Source organism: Rhincodon typus, chromosome 35 (genome assembly GCF_021869965.1).
Source record: "Rhincodon typus isolate 14 chromosome 35, sRhiTyp1.1, whole genome shotgun sequence".
Lineage (NCBI taxonomy): Eukaryota > Metazoa > Chordata > Chondrichthyes > Orectolobiformes > Rhincodontidae > Rhincodon > Rhincodon typus.
Genome location: NC_063366.1, coordinates 13239081 through 13257791, shown reverse-complemented (window position 1 = coordinate 13257791; position 18711 = coordinate 13239081). Strand labels below are relative to the sequence as shown.

At 46.8% G+C, this 18711-nt stretch overlaps 1 protein-coding gene across 2 annotated transcripts in view; it reads left to right on the top strand.

Annotated features, from left to right (window-relative positions):
- Positions 1 to 18001, top strand: part of dhx16 (DEAH (Asp-Glu-Ala-His) box polypeptide 16) — a 34527-nt gene extending 16526 nt beyond the window's left edge. For both annotated transcript variants that reach the window (XM_048616986.1, XM_048616987.1), the window contains 8 exons: positions 2596 to 2736; positions 4945 to 5107; positions 6954 to 7072; positions 7692 to 7759; positions 10788 to 10950; positions 11133 to 11294; positions 14056 to 14229; positions 17303 to 18001. In XM_048616986.1, the coding sequence (XP_048472943.1) occupies positions 2596 to 2736; positions 4945 to 5107; positions 6954 to 7072; positions 7692 to 7759; positions 10788 to 10950; positions 11133 to 11294; positions 14056 to 14229; positions 17303 to 17431 (1119 nt within the window). In that variant the 3' untranslated portion in view covers positions 17432 to 18001. The remainder of the gene's footprint in view (positions 1 to 2595; positions 2737 to 4944; positions 5108 to 6953; positions 7073 to 7691; positions 7760 to 10787; positions 10951 to 11132; positions 11295 to 14055; positions 14230 to 17302) is intronic.
- Positions 18002 to 18711: the final 710 nt, after the last annotated feature.

Here is an 18711-nt window from a genome sequence, read left to right as displayed (position 1 = left end):
GCCTCCCCCTCTCTCCCTATTTATTTCAGAACCCCCTTCCCCTCCCCCATTTCTGAAGAAGGGTCTAGGCCCGAAACGTCAGCCTTCCTGCTCCTCTGATGCTGCTTGGCCTGCTGTGTTCATCCAGCTCTACACCTTGTTATAGCAAAAATTATGAGCAGTATTTGCATAAAATTTAATAGATATTCAAAGGTGCGGATGGCAAACTGGGCCCCAGCAATGATAAAATCCCTGCAGTGTGGAAGCAGGCCATTTGGCCCATGGAGTCCACACTGACTCTCCCAAGAGCATCCTACCCAGGGCCTGCTCCCTCCCCCACCTTATTACTGCATTTCCCAAGGTTAGCAACCTAGCCTGCACATCCCTGCACAGGGCAATTTAGCATGGCTAACCCACCTAGCCTGCACATCTTTTGGTGTTTTGGGCATACACGCACACACACCTCAATCCTTACATGAACTGTGATCATGATCCCTTGCACCCTATGCCTTTGCCACGCCTTTGTATTCCCTTTTCCTTCAACCACTTAGGAGCCATGGTCTTTTGCAGTGATGCATTCTCACGGTCTCACTTGCAGTTCATCTACCGTCAATGTTCCTTCTCCTCATTTCCGGAATCACACGGAAGGAGACCATTCAGCCCCATCATGTCTCCACAGCCTATCAGAATGAGCTTTATTGCGCTGTGCCTATCTCCCTTTTCCACTGTACCCTTGCTCATTGTTACTGTTTAAATAATCGTTCCCTTCCATTCTACAGTTGCACCCACCACACATTCAGGCAGTGAAATCCAGGCCCAAACCACTTGTGTGGAAAAGATTTTTCCTCTCGTCGCATTTGTTTTTGTGAATCAGTTTAAATTTGTGCCTTCCGGTTCTTGATCCTTTTTATGAGCAGGTTTTTCTACCTACTGTATCCAGCCCCCTCATGATTTTGAAGACTTCTGTGAAACCTCCCCTTAGCCGCCTTCTCTCCAAAGAGAACAGCCGTAACCTCTACAATCTATCCTTTTAAATTTTGTAATCCCCGAAAGGAATTGCTTCCCTCGATGTGCAACTCCCTCACCACCCTAAATCTTCCACAGAAAGAGTCATTGGGCTAAAAACATTAACTCTGTTTTTCACTCTCCACAGTTACTGCTGGACCTGATCAGTTCCTCCAGCATTTTCAGAGTTTGTTTCATATCTCCAGCATCCATTGTTCTGTTTTTATCCATTTAGATAGCGCCCATCACGTCCTAAAGCGGTTTGCAGCCAATTAAGTACTTCACTGCAGCGCAATTATTTGTAGCAAGGTTGGCAAGTGCTGCAGCTAACTTGTGCACAGTCGGCTCCCATAAGCAGCAATGTAATAACGATCAGATAATCTGCACTAGTGACATAGATTGAAGGGTAAATATTGGGTGGGGCATCAGCTATGAATGACTCCCTTGCTGACCTTGGGTTTTGAAGTCTCGTTGTCAGCCTCAATCTTGTGCTCAAGCCTGTGTTGTGTGGGACATCAAGCTACAACCTATTGACTGGGATGTGAGTGCGGTGACTGAGTTATCAGCAATGAAGAAGGATGTGCTGAAACTGACGGACGAAAAGTGCGCGTGGCCGGCAGTCGCAACTTGACCTAAAATGATTTCAGAGAATGTTTGCTTTGCTGGCTGAGCATTTATTGCCTGCCTCTTGTTGCTCAGGAGAAGGTGCAGATGAGCTGCCTTCTTGAACCTATGCAGTCCATGTGGTGTAGGTTCACCTACACAGATGTGAGAGGGGGCAGTTCTAGGTTTCGATCCTGTGACAGCGAAGGAACGATAATATATTTCCATCTCCGGACAGTGAGTGGCTTGCAGGGCAGACTTGCAGGTGCTGACATTCCCACGCATCTGCTCCCCATGTCCTTCTGGATTTGCAGGTTGGGAACGTGCTTTCGGAGGAGACTGAGTTAGCTACTGCTATACGTCTTCCAAATGGTGCACAGTGCTGCCACTGCGTGTGGTGGAGACGTTGAATTTTGGATGGCTTGCTAAGAAAAGGTCTTGAACTTCACGACTGTTATTGGAGCTGCACTCATCCAAGCAAGTGATGAGCATTCCATCAACTTCCTGGATTGTGTTTTGTGGCTGGGCTTTGTAAATCTTTTTTTTTGGGGTTGCTGCTTTTTCGGTAAAAGCCGATAGTAATAGATCAGCTCGTAAATGAAGAACTACTTGATATGGAGCAGGATATTCAGCCTAGGGTCCTTGTTAAGCAAGCTAACACTCTAGCCCTTGAAGCCCGGGTAGTTTTGTCCTTTAAGCAGCCTTAGGTAACCAGGGTACAAGTGCAGGAGAGCTGAGATTTTGGGATTGGCTACTCCTATCAATATGCATAGATTTCCCTTGTTAATTGATAGCTAACATTCAAAAACCTGAGAACGAGGAAGAGCAAGTTTAGTGGCAAGCCCAGGGTGCCTGTGACTCCCAGGATTTGGTGAGGCTGCCCCTGTGGATATTTGCCCTCTGAACCCCCGCTCCCTAATCCCTCCTGAATGTGCAACCACTCTGCAACTCACAGCATTGCCCTGTTAACTCAGACTCTCTCCTCCTCTTCCCCATTCTGCACCGAAGGTCGTTGTCGCCACCAACATCGCGGAGACCTCCCTGACGATCGACGGGATCATCTACGTGATCGATCCTGGTTTCTGCAAGCAGAAGAGTTACAACGCACGCACGGGCATGGAGTCTCTCATCGTCACGCCCTGCTCCAAGGTGGGTGCCTTCACCCGGTGTGTGAGGTGGGGGCGAGGGAGGTGGGGTGCGGCTACTGGGTTAGAAGCCTGCAGTGGTGGCGGGGAAATGCAAATCTGAAAACAGGGGTGATTTAAGACACTTGCATTCGTGCAGCACCTTGAAAATCTCCCAAATCTCGCTTCCCCAGTGCTGCCTTTTTTTTAGTTTTATGTTTACATCCAAATCAAGAAGAGGAGGCCACTCACTCTCTCGAGCCTGCCCCACAGGTTCAACAAGATCATGGCTGGTCTGATTGTAACCTCAAATCCGCACTCGCGCCTACCCCCGCATAAATTTTCACTCCTTGCTTGAGAAAATTTGATCTGCTCTCAAAAACTTCCAAGGCTCTGCTTCTTTAGAGGAAAAGAGTTCCGAGTACTCACCACCCTCTTGAGAGATAGTGTGTCTCCTTGTCACTGTCCTGAATGGGTGACCCCTTATTTTTAAATTGTTCCCTAGTTCTAGAATCGCCCACAAGACAAAACATCCTTTCCACGTGCACCTTATGTAAGACCCTAAGAAGACTTGACATTTTAATCAAGTCGCCTCTTACTCTTCCTAAACTCCAGCAGATACAAAGCTAGCCTGTCCAACCTTCCTTCTCAAGACAGCCTGCCCTTTCATAAAGTCTCATAAAGATTTGAACTGCTTCCAACACCTCTTTAAATAAAAAGACCAATACTATGCAAAGTCTGGAGTCATGGAGTTGTACAGCATGGAACTGACACTTCAGTCCAACTCTGGTCCATGCTGACCAGCTGTCCTAAATTAATTTAGTCCCATTTGCCAGCATTTGGCCCATATCCCTCAAAAGCCTTCTGTTCATGTACCCATCCAGATGCCTTTTAAATGTTGTAATTGTACCACCACTTCCTCTGGCAGCTCGTTCAATACACGCACCACCCTCTGTGTGAAAAAGTTGCCCCGTAGGTCCCTTTTAAATCTTTCTGCTCTCACCTTAAACCTATGCCCTCTGGTTTTGGACTCCCCTACCCTGGGGGAAAGACCTTGACTATTCACCCTGTCCATGCCCCTCATGATTTTATAAACCTTGAGAAGGTCACCCCTCACTTGCAATGCTGCAGGGAAAATAGCCCCAGCCTATTCAGCTCTCCCTATAGCTCAAACCTGGCAACATCCTTGTAAATGTTTTCTGCACCCTTTCAAATTTAAGACCATATTTCCTATAGCAGGGAGACCAGAATTGAGCACAGGATTCCAAAAGTGGCCTAACCACTGCCCTTACAGCTGCAAATGACCTCCCGACTCCTGTACTCAATACACTGACCAATAAAGGCAAGCGTACCAAATATCTTTTTCACTACCCTGTCTACCTGTCACTCCACCTTCAAGGAACTATGAACCTACACCCCAAGGTCTCTTTGTTCAGCAACTCTCCCCAGGGCCCGTCAATCTAATCTGGACACAGCATGCTTCCGCCAACTGCATTGTGACCGTCACTAGGTAACTGGTTTCTGTGACGTTGCTGAGGAATAAGCATTGGCCCAAGACACTATAGACACTTTCCCATGTTCGTCTTCAAACAAAAAAAATCACCATGATAGTTTACATCCACTGAGAATGTAGATGAGGGCTTCCGTTAACCACTGATCTGCAGAACAACACCTCTGGCGCTGCATGAAACAATCAACCAAGATCATCTTTCTGCCCTATTGTCCTGGACAATATTTACCCCTTAGTCGAGATTTTTAATGCTGTTTGCATGAGCTTTCTGTGCACAAATTGCTTGCTGTTTTGTTCGACACCACAACAATGACTACACAGCAAAGAAAAGATGCTTTGACAATAAAAATGTCATTCTCCTGGTGTGCTCAAGGCCCTGGGTGGAACATAAGCTTCTCAATCAGGGTGAAGGTAGGGAGGTGTTAGAAAGGGAGCTCACACTGAGCCAATAGCTGGCATCAACAGATATTATGCCAGTCAGAAGGAAGGCAAGTTGATGTTCACAAAGTGGTATAAGGTGATATGTGAGGTGTAGAGAGAACAACCGCTGTGCAGCGATTATCTTTAACGCTCCTTAGCTCTGTCCCTGACGTTCCTGGTATGAGAATTAAGTTGCGGAGGAATCGTGGGTGGCGGCCTGAAGCAGTAATCCCCATTCACCAGCTGGTCGCAAAAATCCTTGTTGCTCTAACTCTTTCGGCCCCTGCCTCCTTGTGACTCCAGGCTTCAGCTAACCAACGAGCCGGCAGGGCTGGCCGCGTGGCAGCAGGGAAATGCTTCCGTCTCTACACCGCCTGGGCCTTCAAGCACGAAATGGAGGAAACGTCGGTCCCAGAAATACAGCGAACAAACCTGGGCAATGTGGTGCTGCTGCTGAAGAGCTTGGGTAAGGAAATACGCTCACTTTTCCGCACCATCTTTGACAACCTCAAGATTCGTCCAGGCGCTTTGCAACTGACTAGAGTGGTTTTGAACTGCCGATGGTCTAATTTGTACATCGTAAGATCCAATGTTCAGTGGGGTGAATTCTATTTTTAGTGTAGTTGGTTGATGAGTAAATACTGACCAGGGCAGTAGCGAGTACATGTCCTTCAATAGTGTCATGATCATTGAGAGGGCAAATATTGTTAAGGTCTGCCCAATTTCTGTTAAGGTTTATCAATGTCTTTATTGAAGACTGAGATAAAGAAGTGGTAGATTTTAATTGTCTAAGCACACGTAAATGGAGAGTTCGTTGTGGACTGAGGGGTAAGACTGAGCAAGTCAATAAACTCTCGATGCAAAAATATGATGTATGTTTTGGTTTCTACTTCGCCAAATGGCCTGGAATCTATTGTGACGATGCTGTGGCTTTAAAGATTATTTTGCCCCGTTTGTTTTTGAAGAGAGGTTGTAAAGCAGAGGTGCCGAGCAGTCTGGGGTAATGTAAAGAGCTTGGGTTTACCAGCCTGAATGGGTGTGGCCAGCTCTCAGAGATCCAGATCGCTGGGTTTTCGTTTCTTCAATATTATCAGAAGCTATTGGGGCTCAACAGAGTTGGAAGCTTCAGCGAATGTCTCCTGGCTGCTACTCTCTCTGAATTTTGTCTTGATATTTTTCCTTCATCAATTCCCTCAGGATTGGAGAATTTCAAATGAGAATCTGTGTCTGGGTTTTCCCTTTTTGCCAAGAGGTGTGTTTATGGGATGTTACTATAGTGGAACAGTTAATTAGTAATAGTTACTGTATCTAATATTCAGTTAAGTTTTCCAGTAGAGTTGTTATTCTAAATTCCTCTCTCTTTGGTTGTATTTAACTACAGTGTTTAAATAAATTGCGTTTTGCTTAACATCGAGTAATTTGGCCAGCTGCATTGCATTTGGAACAGACACTTTACGTTTGCCTTTGAAATAAGAGAAAGTTAAGATCTAGGCTATCTCCTTAAAATATTTTGAGGGGGTCTGATCTGGAACCTATTCCCAGCATGACCTCGATGTAATGTCTCCTCTGGAAGCACTGCAGCACTCCAGCAGTGCTTCCTGATGAATGTCAACCAGATTTTGTTTTCATGCGGCATTTGAACCCAGGAGTTTTCTGACACGGTAGATCTTAAAAGGAAGGCAGGAGGTGATTGGGGCAGAGGGGGTGAGGATGGGGCCCCTTACCAACACGTTTTGAGAGCGCAGTGATGGAAATTGTTACTCGTATGTCTCGAAAAGGTTATCTTCTTATGTTTCCACACTTTGAATTTGTTTTGATTAAATTCAGTGCTGAAAACCCGTCTTCTAACCAAGCCTGCAGTTGCTTAGCCCATGTTGGTGTCTTTACTGGATCGACACTGGGGGAAGTGGAGTCAGCCGACTGGTTGAAAAGAGTACGTTTGTGACTGTGTTTTGACTTGCTGGATATCTGACCTCCGCAACAGCGATCTTATTGACTAAGCAGCTGATCCGGCTTTGAGTCACGCCCAGCATTTAATTGACAGAATTCCTGGATTCCACTTGCAATGTGTGTCCCTAAAACCAAAAGTCGTCTCGAGCTCAAGATTAATTGTTTTTCTCTTTGCAGAAGCTGCCAGCCCAACTCTTTTTATTTTTCCCTTTTCCACTGGTCTGTTTTAATTTCCAGCAACTTCAGTTTTTGCAATTATTACCACGGTATGGTTGTCCTTTGGGTACCTTTTGTTTCTTTGCCTGTCATACGACGCCAGCGACAGGGAGCCTCCATTTAATGTCACACTCTGCTCCTTACAGGAATCAACGATTTGATCCACTTTGATTTCATGGACCCCCCTCCTCATGAGACCCTAGTACTAGCCTTGGAGCAGCTGTATGCCCTGGGGGCTCTCAACCATCTTGGAGAGCTCACCAAGGTAAGCCAGGGTGCTGGGGCTGGGGTGGGTACGATGGCTTGGATTAATGGGACTTTTTCCTCCTAATGCTGCAGTTCTGAACCTCCCCTACTTCCCTCTCTTCCCAGAGCTGCAGATACCCCTTCCTGTGCATCCTTCAGCAAGTCGCGACTTAATTGCCCCGTTTCCTTCCCCTGACTGGCTCTTCTCAAGAACATCTCACCTCCTTCAGCTGTGCCCTCCCCTTGCATCTTAAAAGGAAGGCAGGAGGTGATTGGGGCAGTGGGTTGAGGATAGGGCCACATAGCAACACCTTTTGAGAGCACAGTGATGGAAATTGTTACTTGTATGTATCGGAAAGGTTATCTTTTTGTTCAAAATCCCAAGCTTGGTGTCGGCCCGCTGCAGCTTCCAGATTTGCGTCAGCTCCTAGTGCTGTCCTAAGAGTTCAGTGGATCTGACAGGTTGCATCACTTCATACAAGTCCAGCAGATCGCCTCAGCTCGCCCACCTCCCAGATCCTCAATGCAGCATGCCCTGCCCTGAACGTGGTCCTCTCCTGTCCTCTTGATTCCAATTCTGGCAGTGTTTCAGTGCATCGTGCTTCCCTGATATCCCTTATCTCTTGTGTTTATTTTAGCTCGGTCGCAGGATGGCAGAGCTCCCTGTCGATCCCATGCTGTCCAAAATGATCCTAGCCTCCGAAAGGTGAGTGATAGCCAGAACAGGTAATGTCACTTCCATGTTTGGTCTGACCAGTGCATTGCTGAAGCTCTGACATTAAACATGCTGAACTTCTGTTGATTCAAAAACTTAGTTCCAGAGATTAATTCTTCCCGTAAAATTTATTTCACTGTGGAAAGGGACGTGTTTACCATCACTCCTGGTCCCCTTTCGAGTTCTCCCTGTCCTGTTTCACCCCCACCCCACTGGGGCATTCTCTGTACAAATCTTAAAAAAAAACCTTTTCAAGCTGGTTTCACTAAAGCTTCCCATCTTTTAACCCTTTAGTTACTTGCCCAACTGCCTTTTGTGTTCAGTTGGTCTGTTTATCCATCATTCCTTCCCCGCCACCGCAGGCCATGCCTAAGACCAGAAAGCACAAGTCTAAGGTGAGAGGTAAATGGTTTAGCAGAGATCTTTTTCATCAGAGGGTGGTAAGTGTGTGGAATGTGCTGCCTGAGAGGTTTCTGCACTGAGTAAGTGGGATTAGTGCAGTTTGGTGTTTGTTGGTCATTATAGATACGGTGGGCTGAAAGGCCTGTTTCTATGTACGAGTCTATGACTCTATTTTGGGGACTGCTTGTATGCCGATTTTCTTAATAGACACGTGTAAAGACTTATTACTCACAGTTTTGAGAAGATAAAGAATTTACAGCACAGAAACAAGCCATTGGGGCCAACTGCTATGTGCCGTAATTTGTGTTACTTTCAATTTTTATGTTTCCTTTTATTTCCTAATTGGGATTGTTCCTGTCTGCTTATCTTAATTCCTCCCTCATTCTATTGAAATTTGCAGTTTTTACAATCCTGTTTTTGTGCTGGTCCTAACTGGTGCAGACTATCTCAAATTCAGCTCAGTGAAGGTCACTGACCACCCCCCAACCTCCAATCACCGCCAACCTCTTTCAACCCCTCCCCACTTCTCCACCAGAGAACCCATTACTTCTGTATTGTAGATGATTTTCTGATTGTCCATGGGGTGTGGATGTTGCTGGCAAATCTAGTATTTATAGATTATCAAGACTTTCCATTTCAACAGAATGGGTGACCTAGCTTCTTGAACCATTGTAATGTAGGTACACCCACTGTGCTTTTAGGAAGGGAGTGCTGAGGTTTCAATCCGGCGGCAATGAGGGAATGGCTGATATGGTTCCAAGGCACAAAGGTGTATCTCTTGGAGGCAGCAGTACTGTAATATGCCCCGTAGTAGGTCAGGAGTTTTGGAGAAGCTGCCAAAGAAACCTTGACAAGCCTCTTGCAGTGTGACTTTTTTTATTGGTACAAATTCTCTAGTGATGGAGACACTAGTTAGTTTTGTATGTTCTCATGTATTATTCTACCTTCATTCACTGACTGTTCTCACAGTTTGTGCTGTGAGATTGTAGGCTTCACTTCAAGCGTAAGGCCCAAGTCAATTACAGTTATAAATTGAGTTGAGTGGACCAATCTTAAAAGCTTATTAGTCCTGATTAATTACGGGATTCATTTTGGATATGGATGTGTTATGAAGTTTCTCAAAATGAATGGTACTGAATAAAATCAGTGGTTTTCAATTGAACCCAACTCGGCACAGGTCCCTTGTTTTCCTCTGTTGATTGACCTTCTCCTCCTGTCTCCGGTCGTCTTTGCTGTGCTCCAAACCATTAAGAGTTACTAAGGATATTAACCCTTGCTAGCCTTCCCATGATCAGAGACATCCTGAACTCTAGTTGCTTTGCCAATGCATAGTCACCACATCAATCTCAGATTGGTTGGTAGAGTATAGCCAATTTCTGATTGTTTCTTGAAAAGTGATAGACATTTTACTGAAGGAACTTATGACTGTCATTTCAAGGAACAAATTAGGAAACAGTCACGTCCTCCCCACAAAGTCTGTTCTAAGGATGCCCATCGTGATGAAGTTTCCCCCCTCCCTCCAAAGAGAGTTCATTGAGTCTCTCTGACTGCAAGCCCCCCACCCAGCCAACTTATTTCCACTGCCCTGAAGCCTTTCAACCACATCTTGAAGCAATCCCACTACTCACCTATCCGCTCTATCCTTCCCACAACAACTGCAATAAACCCCTACCTGCATCCACCTAACTCCATCCTGCCGCCAACCTCGCCCCACCCCCGCCACAATTTATTTCTGGGCTCCCCATCCCAGTCCTGTCAAAGGGTTTTGGCCTGAAACATTGACTTTCCTGCTCCTCAGATGCTGTCTGACTGGCTGTACTTTTCCAGCTCCACATTTATTGACATCTGCAGTCCTTACTGTCTCCAAGTCCCTGCAATGATAGCTTGATTCTTTTAGTTTACTTGATCTCTACCAAGATAATGTGACACTCGCAGAAGAACTTGTTTGTCTGCTTGAGAGAATGCAGGGCCATCCCTGAGAGACTACATCTCATTCCAAACACCCCAACAGAGACCTTTAACTATTCTGGAAAATTCAAACTCTCAGCAATGTCTTTTAACTAAAAGAACCATGTGTGACTCCACAATAGCTATTGAGGTCTGACACAAATTCACTGAAGTTATTTTCAGAAAACTACACTGGTTCTTTTGTTCCCTAACAGACCTGTTGGTTTTTTTAAGGCAAGTAAACCATTTTAAAACATAGCTGCATCTTAATGTGAAAGCTTTTTACCCTGAACATTTTGACATTTGTTATTCTGAATTTACACTTGCTTTGTCCATTAAAAATAGCCATAAAACCTTAAACCTGTTTTGAACTTCTCACAGAAAGTGTTTTACAACTGACCACTGTTAAACAGAGTATGATTTTATTCCTCGCTTGTTTAATCAAGCCATAACGATTGAAAATGACTCATGCCCACAGTTATAGCTTGTCTTCCCATTACATCCATACAGAATTGTTGGAGGAAGACAGGACTCTCAGGAGCATCAAATAAACATGAACAGCTCAAGCCCCCCCCCCGTTAGCTTATGGTTTGAATGTGCAGTTATGGGGTTTGGAGGAGGACTGTGCTGACAGAGACCCCATGTACTAATCACCATTCTGCCTCCACAGGTATCAATGCTCAGAGGAAATCCTAACCATCGCAGCCATGCTGTCGGTCAACAACGCTATTTTCTATCGGCCCAAAGACAAGGTGGTGCATGCGGACAATGCTCGCATGAACTTCTTCCTACCCGGAGGGGATCATTTGGTTCTGCTCAATGTCTACACACAGGTGAGAGGGAACACCAGGTACTAAATCTGTACACCAGAGTGCAGCGCAGTCGTATAAAACCCCCTGCGTTCAGGGATTGTGCGAACCTCCCTGTGTTGAGGGGCCGCGTGTGCATCTCCCCACATGGAGGGCCATATAAACCTGACCTGTCCTTTCTCATCACACCTCCTCCCCCCCGCCAGTGGGTTGAAAGCGGCTACTCCACGCAGTGGTGTTACGAGAATTTCATTCAGTTCCGATCGATGAGGAGAGCCAGGGATGTGCGGGACCAGTTGGAGGGTCTGATGGAGAGAATTGAAATCGAGATGAAATCATCCGCAGGCGATAACGTCCTTATCCGCAAGGTGAGAGTGGGGATCACAATGAGGGTCGCACTAAGGACGCACGGGGGGAGGTAATGGCTTAGTGGCATTTTCGCGAGATTATTAATCCAGAAATTCAGCTAATGTTCTACAGACCTGGTATTAAATCTCGCTGGGCAGCTCTGCTGCCTCACAGCACCAGGGACTGGGTTCGATTCCAGCCTCGGGTGACTGTCTGTGTGGAATGTGCACGTTCTCCCTGTGTCTGCGTGGGTTTACTTCAGGTGCTCTGGTTTCCTCCTACAGTCCAAAGATGTGCAGGTTAGGTGGATTAGCCATGGGAAATTCAGGATTCCATAGATAGTGTTGGGGGCTGGGGTGTGGGTGGATCTGGGTGGGATGCTCTTTGGCGGGGCGGTGTTAACTCGATGGCCAATGCTTCCACACTGTAGGGATTCTGTGAGTCTCAGCACCTCATGAGGCTGAGAGCAAGAGCTGCTCATGTGATCTGAGTAGGGGCGAGAGTCAAGAACTTCAAAATGGGAGAGGGTGTCCCATCCTTGGAGCTGATCAGGTTGGTCTCTCAGACGTAGCATATATAGAAAGACCACATACACAGACCAGATACTCGATTACACTAGCATCCATCCCAACACCCACAAACGGAGCTGCATCAGGACACTATTTAAACGAGCCACAACATATTGCAGCAATCTGGAACTATGCAAAGCAGAACAGGAATCTCCAAAGGGAATGAATACCCAAAAAGCACAATCTGCCATTACCTCCGAGACAGACCACAACAGGAAGACACAACATGACCAGACACACTAATCAAGGACAATTCAGACAAGACTACTCAGACCCCGAGGTATCAGAGTAGCCCACAAACCGACAACCACCCTGCAACAGCTACTGACAAGTGTAAAGGATCCCATACCCAAAACTGAGGTAATATATAAAATACCATGCAAGGACTGTGAGAAATACTACATAGGCCAAACCGGAAGAAAATTGATTATACGGATACATGAACGCCAACTAGCCACCAAGAGACACGACTAATTCTCACTTGTCTTACTACACGTGGACAACAAGGGACACGAATCCGACTGATACAACACATCCATAATAGCTGGAAAAGCTCAGTGGGTCTGGCAGCATCTGTGAAGGAGAAAACAGATTTAACGTTTCGGGTCCGGTGACCCTTCCTCAGAACTGACCCGAAACGTTAACTTTGTTTTTTGCTTCACAGATGCTGCCAGACCTGCTGAGCTTTTCCAGCAACTTAGTTTTTGTTCCTGATTTACAGCGTCCGCAGTTCTCTCGGTTTTTAAATCCATAATAGCTCCAGCCAAACCAAGACCTACCAGGGAATTCCTGGAGACCTGGTATTCCAACCAGAACTCCATCAATAAATACATTGAATTAGACCCTGTGTACAAACCACTGAGAGACAGACTGGAAGTGGTACCAAACACCCCGACAAACCGAGGCATATAAATAACAAGCGGGACAAAACTCCGATGCTTCCCTGGAGGCGCACTGACGATGTTACCCAGCAGGGTGACAAAACATTTGCAACCAAACCGGCTCAGTGAGCATGTCTACAACCTCATCCACAACCCAAGCTACAAACCTTCTCAAATTTTGGAGCCGATCAGTTAAACCACAACTGAACTGACTCGCGATGCCCCTGTACCTGACTCCGGTCCTTAATGTTTAATACCCTCGCCCAATAAAAATCATTCGACCCTTTTCCTCCACTGAGTCTCAGACTCCAGGTATTTTGGGGGCGTTCGCAGAGACTCCACCCTGCCTTTAATAATCCGAAACATCTCTTTCAGTTCATGAGGAGATTTCAGAGTTGGGGGTTGTCCTGAAACAAAGCACCAGCCTTGTGCCAGTCTCGAGCCAGTTCACCATCCACAGATCTGTCCAGCCGCAATCAAAACTACCCACTTAACACCGGCTGCGAAAACTGTGTGTAATTTCTGTTGTGGATGCTGATGTTTTATATCGGGTTTTTCTTTTGCAACACAGCAAACAGCAGTGTTGGTTACTATCAAACAGATTTGTGCAGGGGATTGTTGTATCAAGTTGGTGATTTGTGAATTCGAATCCATGAGTCTGGACTGGGACCAGGAATAAGGGATTTCAGCTTTGTGAAGGGAATGGAGAAGCTGGGATTGTTCACCTCAGAACAGAAGAGGTTGTGTGCTGATTGAATGGAAGTGTTCAAAATCATGAGGAGTTCTGATAGAGTGAATATTCGGGGAAAACATGTTTGCAGTGGCAGGAGAGTCAGTAACCAGAGGACACAGATTAAAGCTGAATGAATGGTCAAGAGAAGGGGAGATGATTTATTTTTTAACTTCGGTGGTGTGGTTGTGGGGTGGTGGGGGCTGATTCTGATCTAGATTTTGCTGCCTGAAAAGATCAGTGGAAGCGGATTCAGTCTAACTTTCAACAACGGAATTGGCTAAGTAACAGGTAACCTTTTGAAAAGGGAATATTTGTAGCGCCAAAGGATGGGGAAGAGCAGAGTCTGTGGGACTATTTGGGATCAATTTGACACGTTGGGTCATGTGTCCTTCCTTTGTTGTGTGGTTCTGTAGCTGTTCGAAGCAGAATGTTGCGGTTTATGGGGGGTGGGAGTGGGGTCTTTGAGAGAGGATAGCCGACTGTGGAACTGGGCACTGGGCTGCGCAGTAACTGCAGCTAGTCGGGAGGAAGTTGCGTCTGAAAGACGGTCGGGAGGTGGTTCTCACGCCCAGTTCCTTTTCCTGCTTGGTGCCTCCAGGCCATTACCGCCGGCTTTTTCTACCACACCGCTCGGCTCACACGCACCGGCTACAAGACAGTGAAGCACCAGCAGGTGGTCTACGTCCACCCCAACAGCTGCCTGTTTGAAGAGCAGCCCCGCTGGCTTATTTATCACGAGCTCGTCTTCACCACAAAGGAGTTCATGAGACAGGTACGCTCCCGACTGACAGCACCTTCCCTGCGCCCGTCTGTCTCTCATCTCTCCTCTGTTACGCCACCGTTTCCTGCTTCCTCCCCTGCAGGTTGACTCTGACACTTGGTGCTGAACATCGCTGCATGAACTGGCAGCTGAGTGCCCATGGCGGGCATCACCAGCCCAGCCTGCGTTCTCGTAAAGCCAACACCTCCCCAGTCCCCCACGCCCGCATAACCATCGCGACACACATTAAGGATGCAGTGTGATTAAGGATATTATTGCTCAGTGGGAGGGAGATTTTTAGATTTAGGTTCTATTGTCACGTTTACTCAAGCACAGTGAAAAGTGTATAGTGTCTCCACACGCAGCACCATCTTAGATACAAGGGTACCTAGGTACAAAAAAACTTGGGTACGAAGTATTAAGAGAAACTGAATTAATAAGTATTACGTTCACAGAATAAGGATAAAAATAAAGAATTAAGGTAATACTTAACACTGAAGTCCTTCTCAATTTAAACTAGCAAAATACAGTCAGGAGTCACACGACACTAGGTTATAGTCCAACAGGTTTATTTGAAATCACAGGCTTTCGGAGTTTCATTTCACATGACGAAGGAGTACCGCTCCACAAGTCTGTGATTTCAAATAAACCTGTTGGACCAAAAGCTGGCGACGTGTGACTTCTGACTTTCTCCACCAAAGTCCAACAACAGCACCTCCACATCACAGAAGGATTAAGTTCTGTAAGGTCACAGTTTTAAAATCAGACATCTGCCATTTAAGATGGAGACGAGGAGGAATTTCTTCTGTGCGAGGGGTAGAGTGTTGTGGAATTCTTTCCCAGATAGCATATATTCAAGGCTGAGGATGACGGATTTCCGATTGATGGGAATCGAGTATTACAGGGCAGGAAAGGAATTGAGGCGACGTTCGGATGGAACAGACTCGAGGGGCTGAATGGCCTTATCTTACCCCTATCTGTTAGGTTCTTACAGCACGAAACAAGGCCATTGAACCCAAGCAACTATATACATGGTTTGTGATTTTTTTTCCGAGAAGATGTGACTGAAGGGCGGTCATGGCAGCTCAGTGGTTAGCACTGCTGCCTCACAGTGCCAGGGACCTGGGTTCGATTTCACACTCGGGCAACTGCCTGTGTGGAGTTTGCATGTTTTCCCCGTCTCTATGTGGGTTTCCTCTGGGTGCTCCAGTTTCCTCCCACAGTCCAAAGATGTGCAGGTTAGGGTGGGTTGAGCCATGCTAAATTGCCATTAGTGTTCAGGGATGTGCAGGCTAGTTGGATTAGCCATGGGAAATACAGGGATAAGGTAGGTGATTTGGGTCTGAGTGAGATGCTGTTCAGAGGGTCGATGTGGACTTGATGGGCCGAGTGGCCTGCGTTCACACTGTAGGAATTCTATGATGCAGGAAAACTCCCTTTCTTCAGGTTTGTGGCCACGTGGAACTTTTTATACCAGAGCTCTAAAGAAATAGGAGCAATCGTGGGCCACCTTTGACCTGCATTATCGTTCAATGGGAGCGTCGATGCCTCCCATATCCTTTAACTCCCTGATAGATCAAAAATTCCCATGATTCCAGCCTCAAATGGATTCAGTGATGAAGTGTCCATAGTCCTGTGGGATAGCGAATTCCAAATATTCACACTCCTTTAAATGAAGTCATTTCTTGTCGCCTCTGTCCTAAAAAAAGATGATTGGCCCATGTACCGAGACTGCGTTCCCGTGTTTTAGGTTTCCCCAAGCAGGAGAATCAAGCTGTTCACAATCTTGTACATCTCAGTGAGACACCTTCCCTGGAGGCGACTCCCAGTAAAAGGGCGTACCTGTAGTGGCAGCCATTACACTCGGAAGGGATTGTCAACCAGGATTGTATGACCGAGTCCATGGAGTGGGGCATGAACCTATGACTTTCCTGACTCTCTCACCAATACTGAGTGCTTGTCAACTGTGGACAATGAGCCATCTAATGATAGAGCCTGGTGCTGCACCAGCGCTCAGTCATACAGCACAAAAACAGACCCTTCAGTCCAACCAGTACATACCGACTAAGTTTCCCCAAACTAAACTAGTCCCTGTTGCCTGCGTTTGGCCCATATCCCTCTAAACCTTTTCCTAATCATGTATCTGTCACATCTTTTAAACGTTGTAACTGTACCTGCTTCTACCACTTCCTCGAACCACCCTCTGTGTGAAAAGATTATCCCACATGTCCCTTTTAAAATTTTCTCCTCTCACCTTAAAAATATGCTCCCTAGTATTGAAGTCTCCCACCCTAGGGAAAAGACCTTTGCTATTCACCTTATCTATATCACTCATGATTTTATAAACCTCTATGAGGTCACCCCTCAACCTCCGATGTTCATGATAGAAGTCCCAGCCCATCCAGCCTCTCCTTGCAACTCAAACCTTACAGTCCCGGTTACATCCTTATAAACATTTTCTGAACCCTCTCCAGCTTAATAATATCCTTCCTATAACAGGGCGACCAGAACTGGACACATTGCTCCAAAACTGACCTCACCAACGTCCTGTACAACATCAACATGCCATCCCAACTCCTATACTCGGTGGTCTGCACAATGAAGGCAAGCGAGCTGAATGCCTTATCAACCACCCTGCCCACATGTGATGCAACTTTCAGCAAATTATCTCCCTGAACTCCGAGGTGTCTCTGTTCGACAACACTACCCAGGGCCCTACCGTTAATTGTTTAAGTCTTGCCCTTGTTTATTTTACTAAAATGCAATACCTTGCATTTATTCAAATTAAACTCCCTCTGCCATTTCCCAGCCCATTGGCCCAATTGATCAGATCTCTCTGTAATCTTAGATAACTTTCACAGTCCAAAAACCACTACTTTTGATGTAATCTGCAAACTTACTAACTGTGCTTCCTATATTCCGATCCGTGCTGGTGTTTGTGCTGCTTTTTCTGTTTGGACTGTCAGCTCTACTCCTCTGCCTTCAGCCATCCACATGTGCTTCCAGAGTGTCCCACCCATCAGCTGAGCAGTGGCGACCTTGAAACTCCATGCTGCACCCCTCAATCTCTCTGTCTGTCTCTCAGGTGATCGAGATCGACAGCAACTGGCTGTTGGAGGTGGCCCCGCATTATTACAAATCGAAGGAGCTGCAGGATGCGGCCAGCAAGAAGATGCCCAAGAAAGTGGGCAAGACCCGGGAGGAGCTCGGCTGAGGGCTCTGGTGCGTATCAGACGTGCCGTGCCAGGAGAGTGAGCCATGCCGGCCCTGCACCCCCTCTCCACAGCAGGGTGACACCCCATCACCCACGGGGTGAGCATTCACTGCGATTGTGTCGGATTAAATGGAGTGAGTGCTGCCTGAAGGAATCCCCTGGCATCGTGCAGGCACTCGATGCCAAATTCAGATTGAATTGGAACCACTACCCACCCCTCCCCGTTCCGTCCCCGGGAGGAATGTTACTCCGCGTTTCAGCCGACAGCGAGATAGGTTTGGGTGAGAGCGTTGCCTCCCGGTTCATGATTGTCTTTGTCACTGCCGTGCCATGACCACGGTGGATCTGAGGCACCGGGGATCAATAATAAAGAAGGACAAGGTTCCCGATTTCGACGCTGAAGCCGGTTGTGTTGCCTGTAGCAGGAGCAGGAGCCGGAGCCTGGACAGTCTGCAGCAGCGGCTGATTGTCAGAATTGCACGAGTGAGGTTTGTACAGTACAAACTGTCTACGCAGTCCGGACCTGCCACTTGTTTCAAATAAAGTTTGGCACTTTTATACAAGAAGAAATACAATTTGTCTTCCTGTCAAAGCTCTTGCCTTTTCGTTTGTCAGCATTTGTAATCTCTAAAATAGCAGTGCCAAGTGCTCCAACCCCTTGATTTCCACAGCATCCTCCTGTCAGAGTATCTCTGTGACAGGACTGGGGAGCTTCATCAGTGGGCCCTCACAGCGGCCTATATTCAGAGTCTCACTGATAGACCTCGTCACAGGGCCCTCACAGCGGTCTGTATTCAGGGTATCTCACTGATAGACCTTATCACTGGGCCCCTACGGCAGCCTCCTGTCACGGTATCCCACTAATGTGACTGGAAAGCCTTCTCCACTCTGTATCAAATACAGGATAAGCAAGGAGATAGGTAGATGTGAAGTCTGCTGCTGGAGTGGGAATCGAACCCGTGCTAATGTGAGTTATTCTGAGCCAAGTGCGATCCAACTGAGCTTACTAGCCCCCAGCAACCGAAAGTCAATACATTATGAAGAGGTGAGACAACAAGATGCAGAGCTGGATGAACACAGCAGGCCAAGCAGCATCATAGGAGCAGGAAGGCTGACATTTCGGGCCTAGACCCTTCATCAGAAAAGGGGGAGGGGAAGGGGGTTCTGAAATAAATAGGGAGAGAGGGGGAGGCGGATAGAAGATGGATAGAGGAGAGGATAGGTGGAGAGGAAACAGACAGGTCAAAGAGGCGGGGATGGAGCCAGTAAAGGTGAGTGTA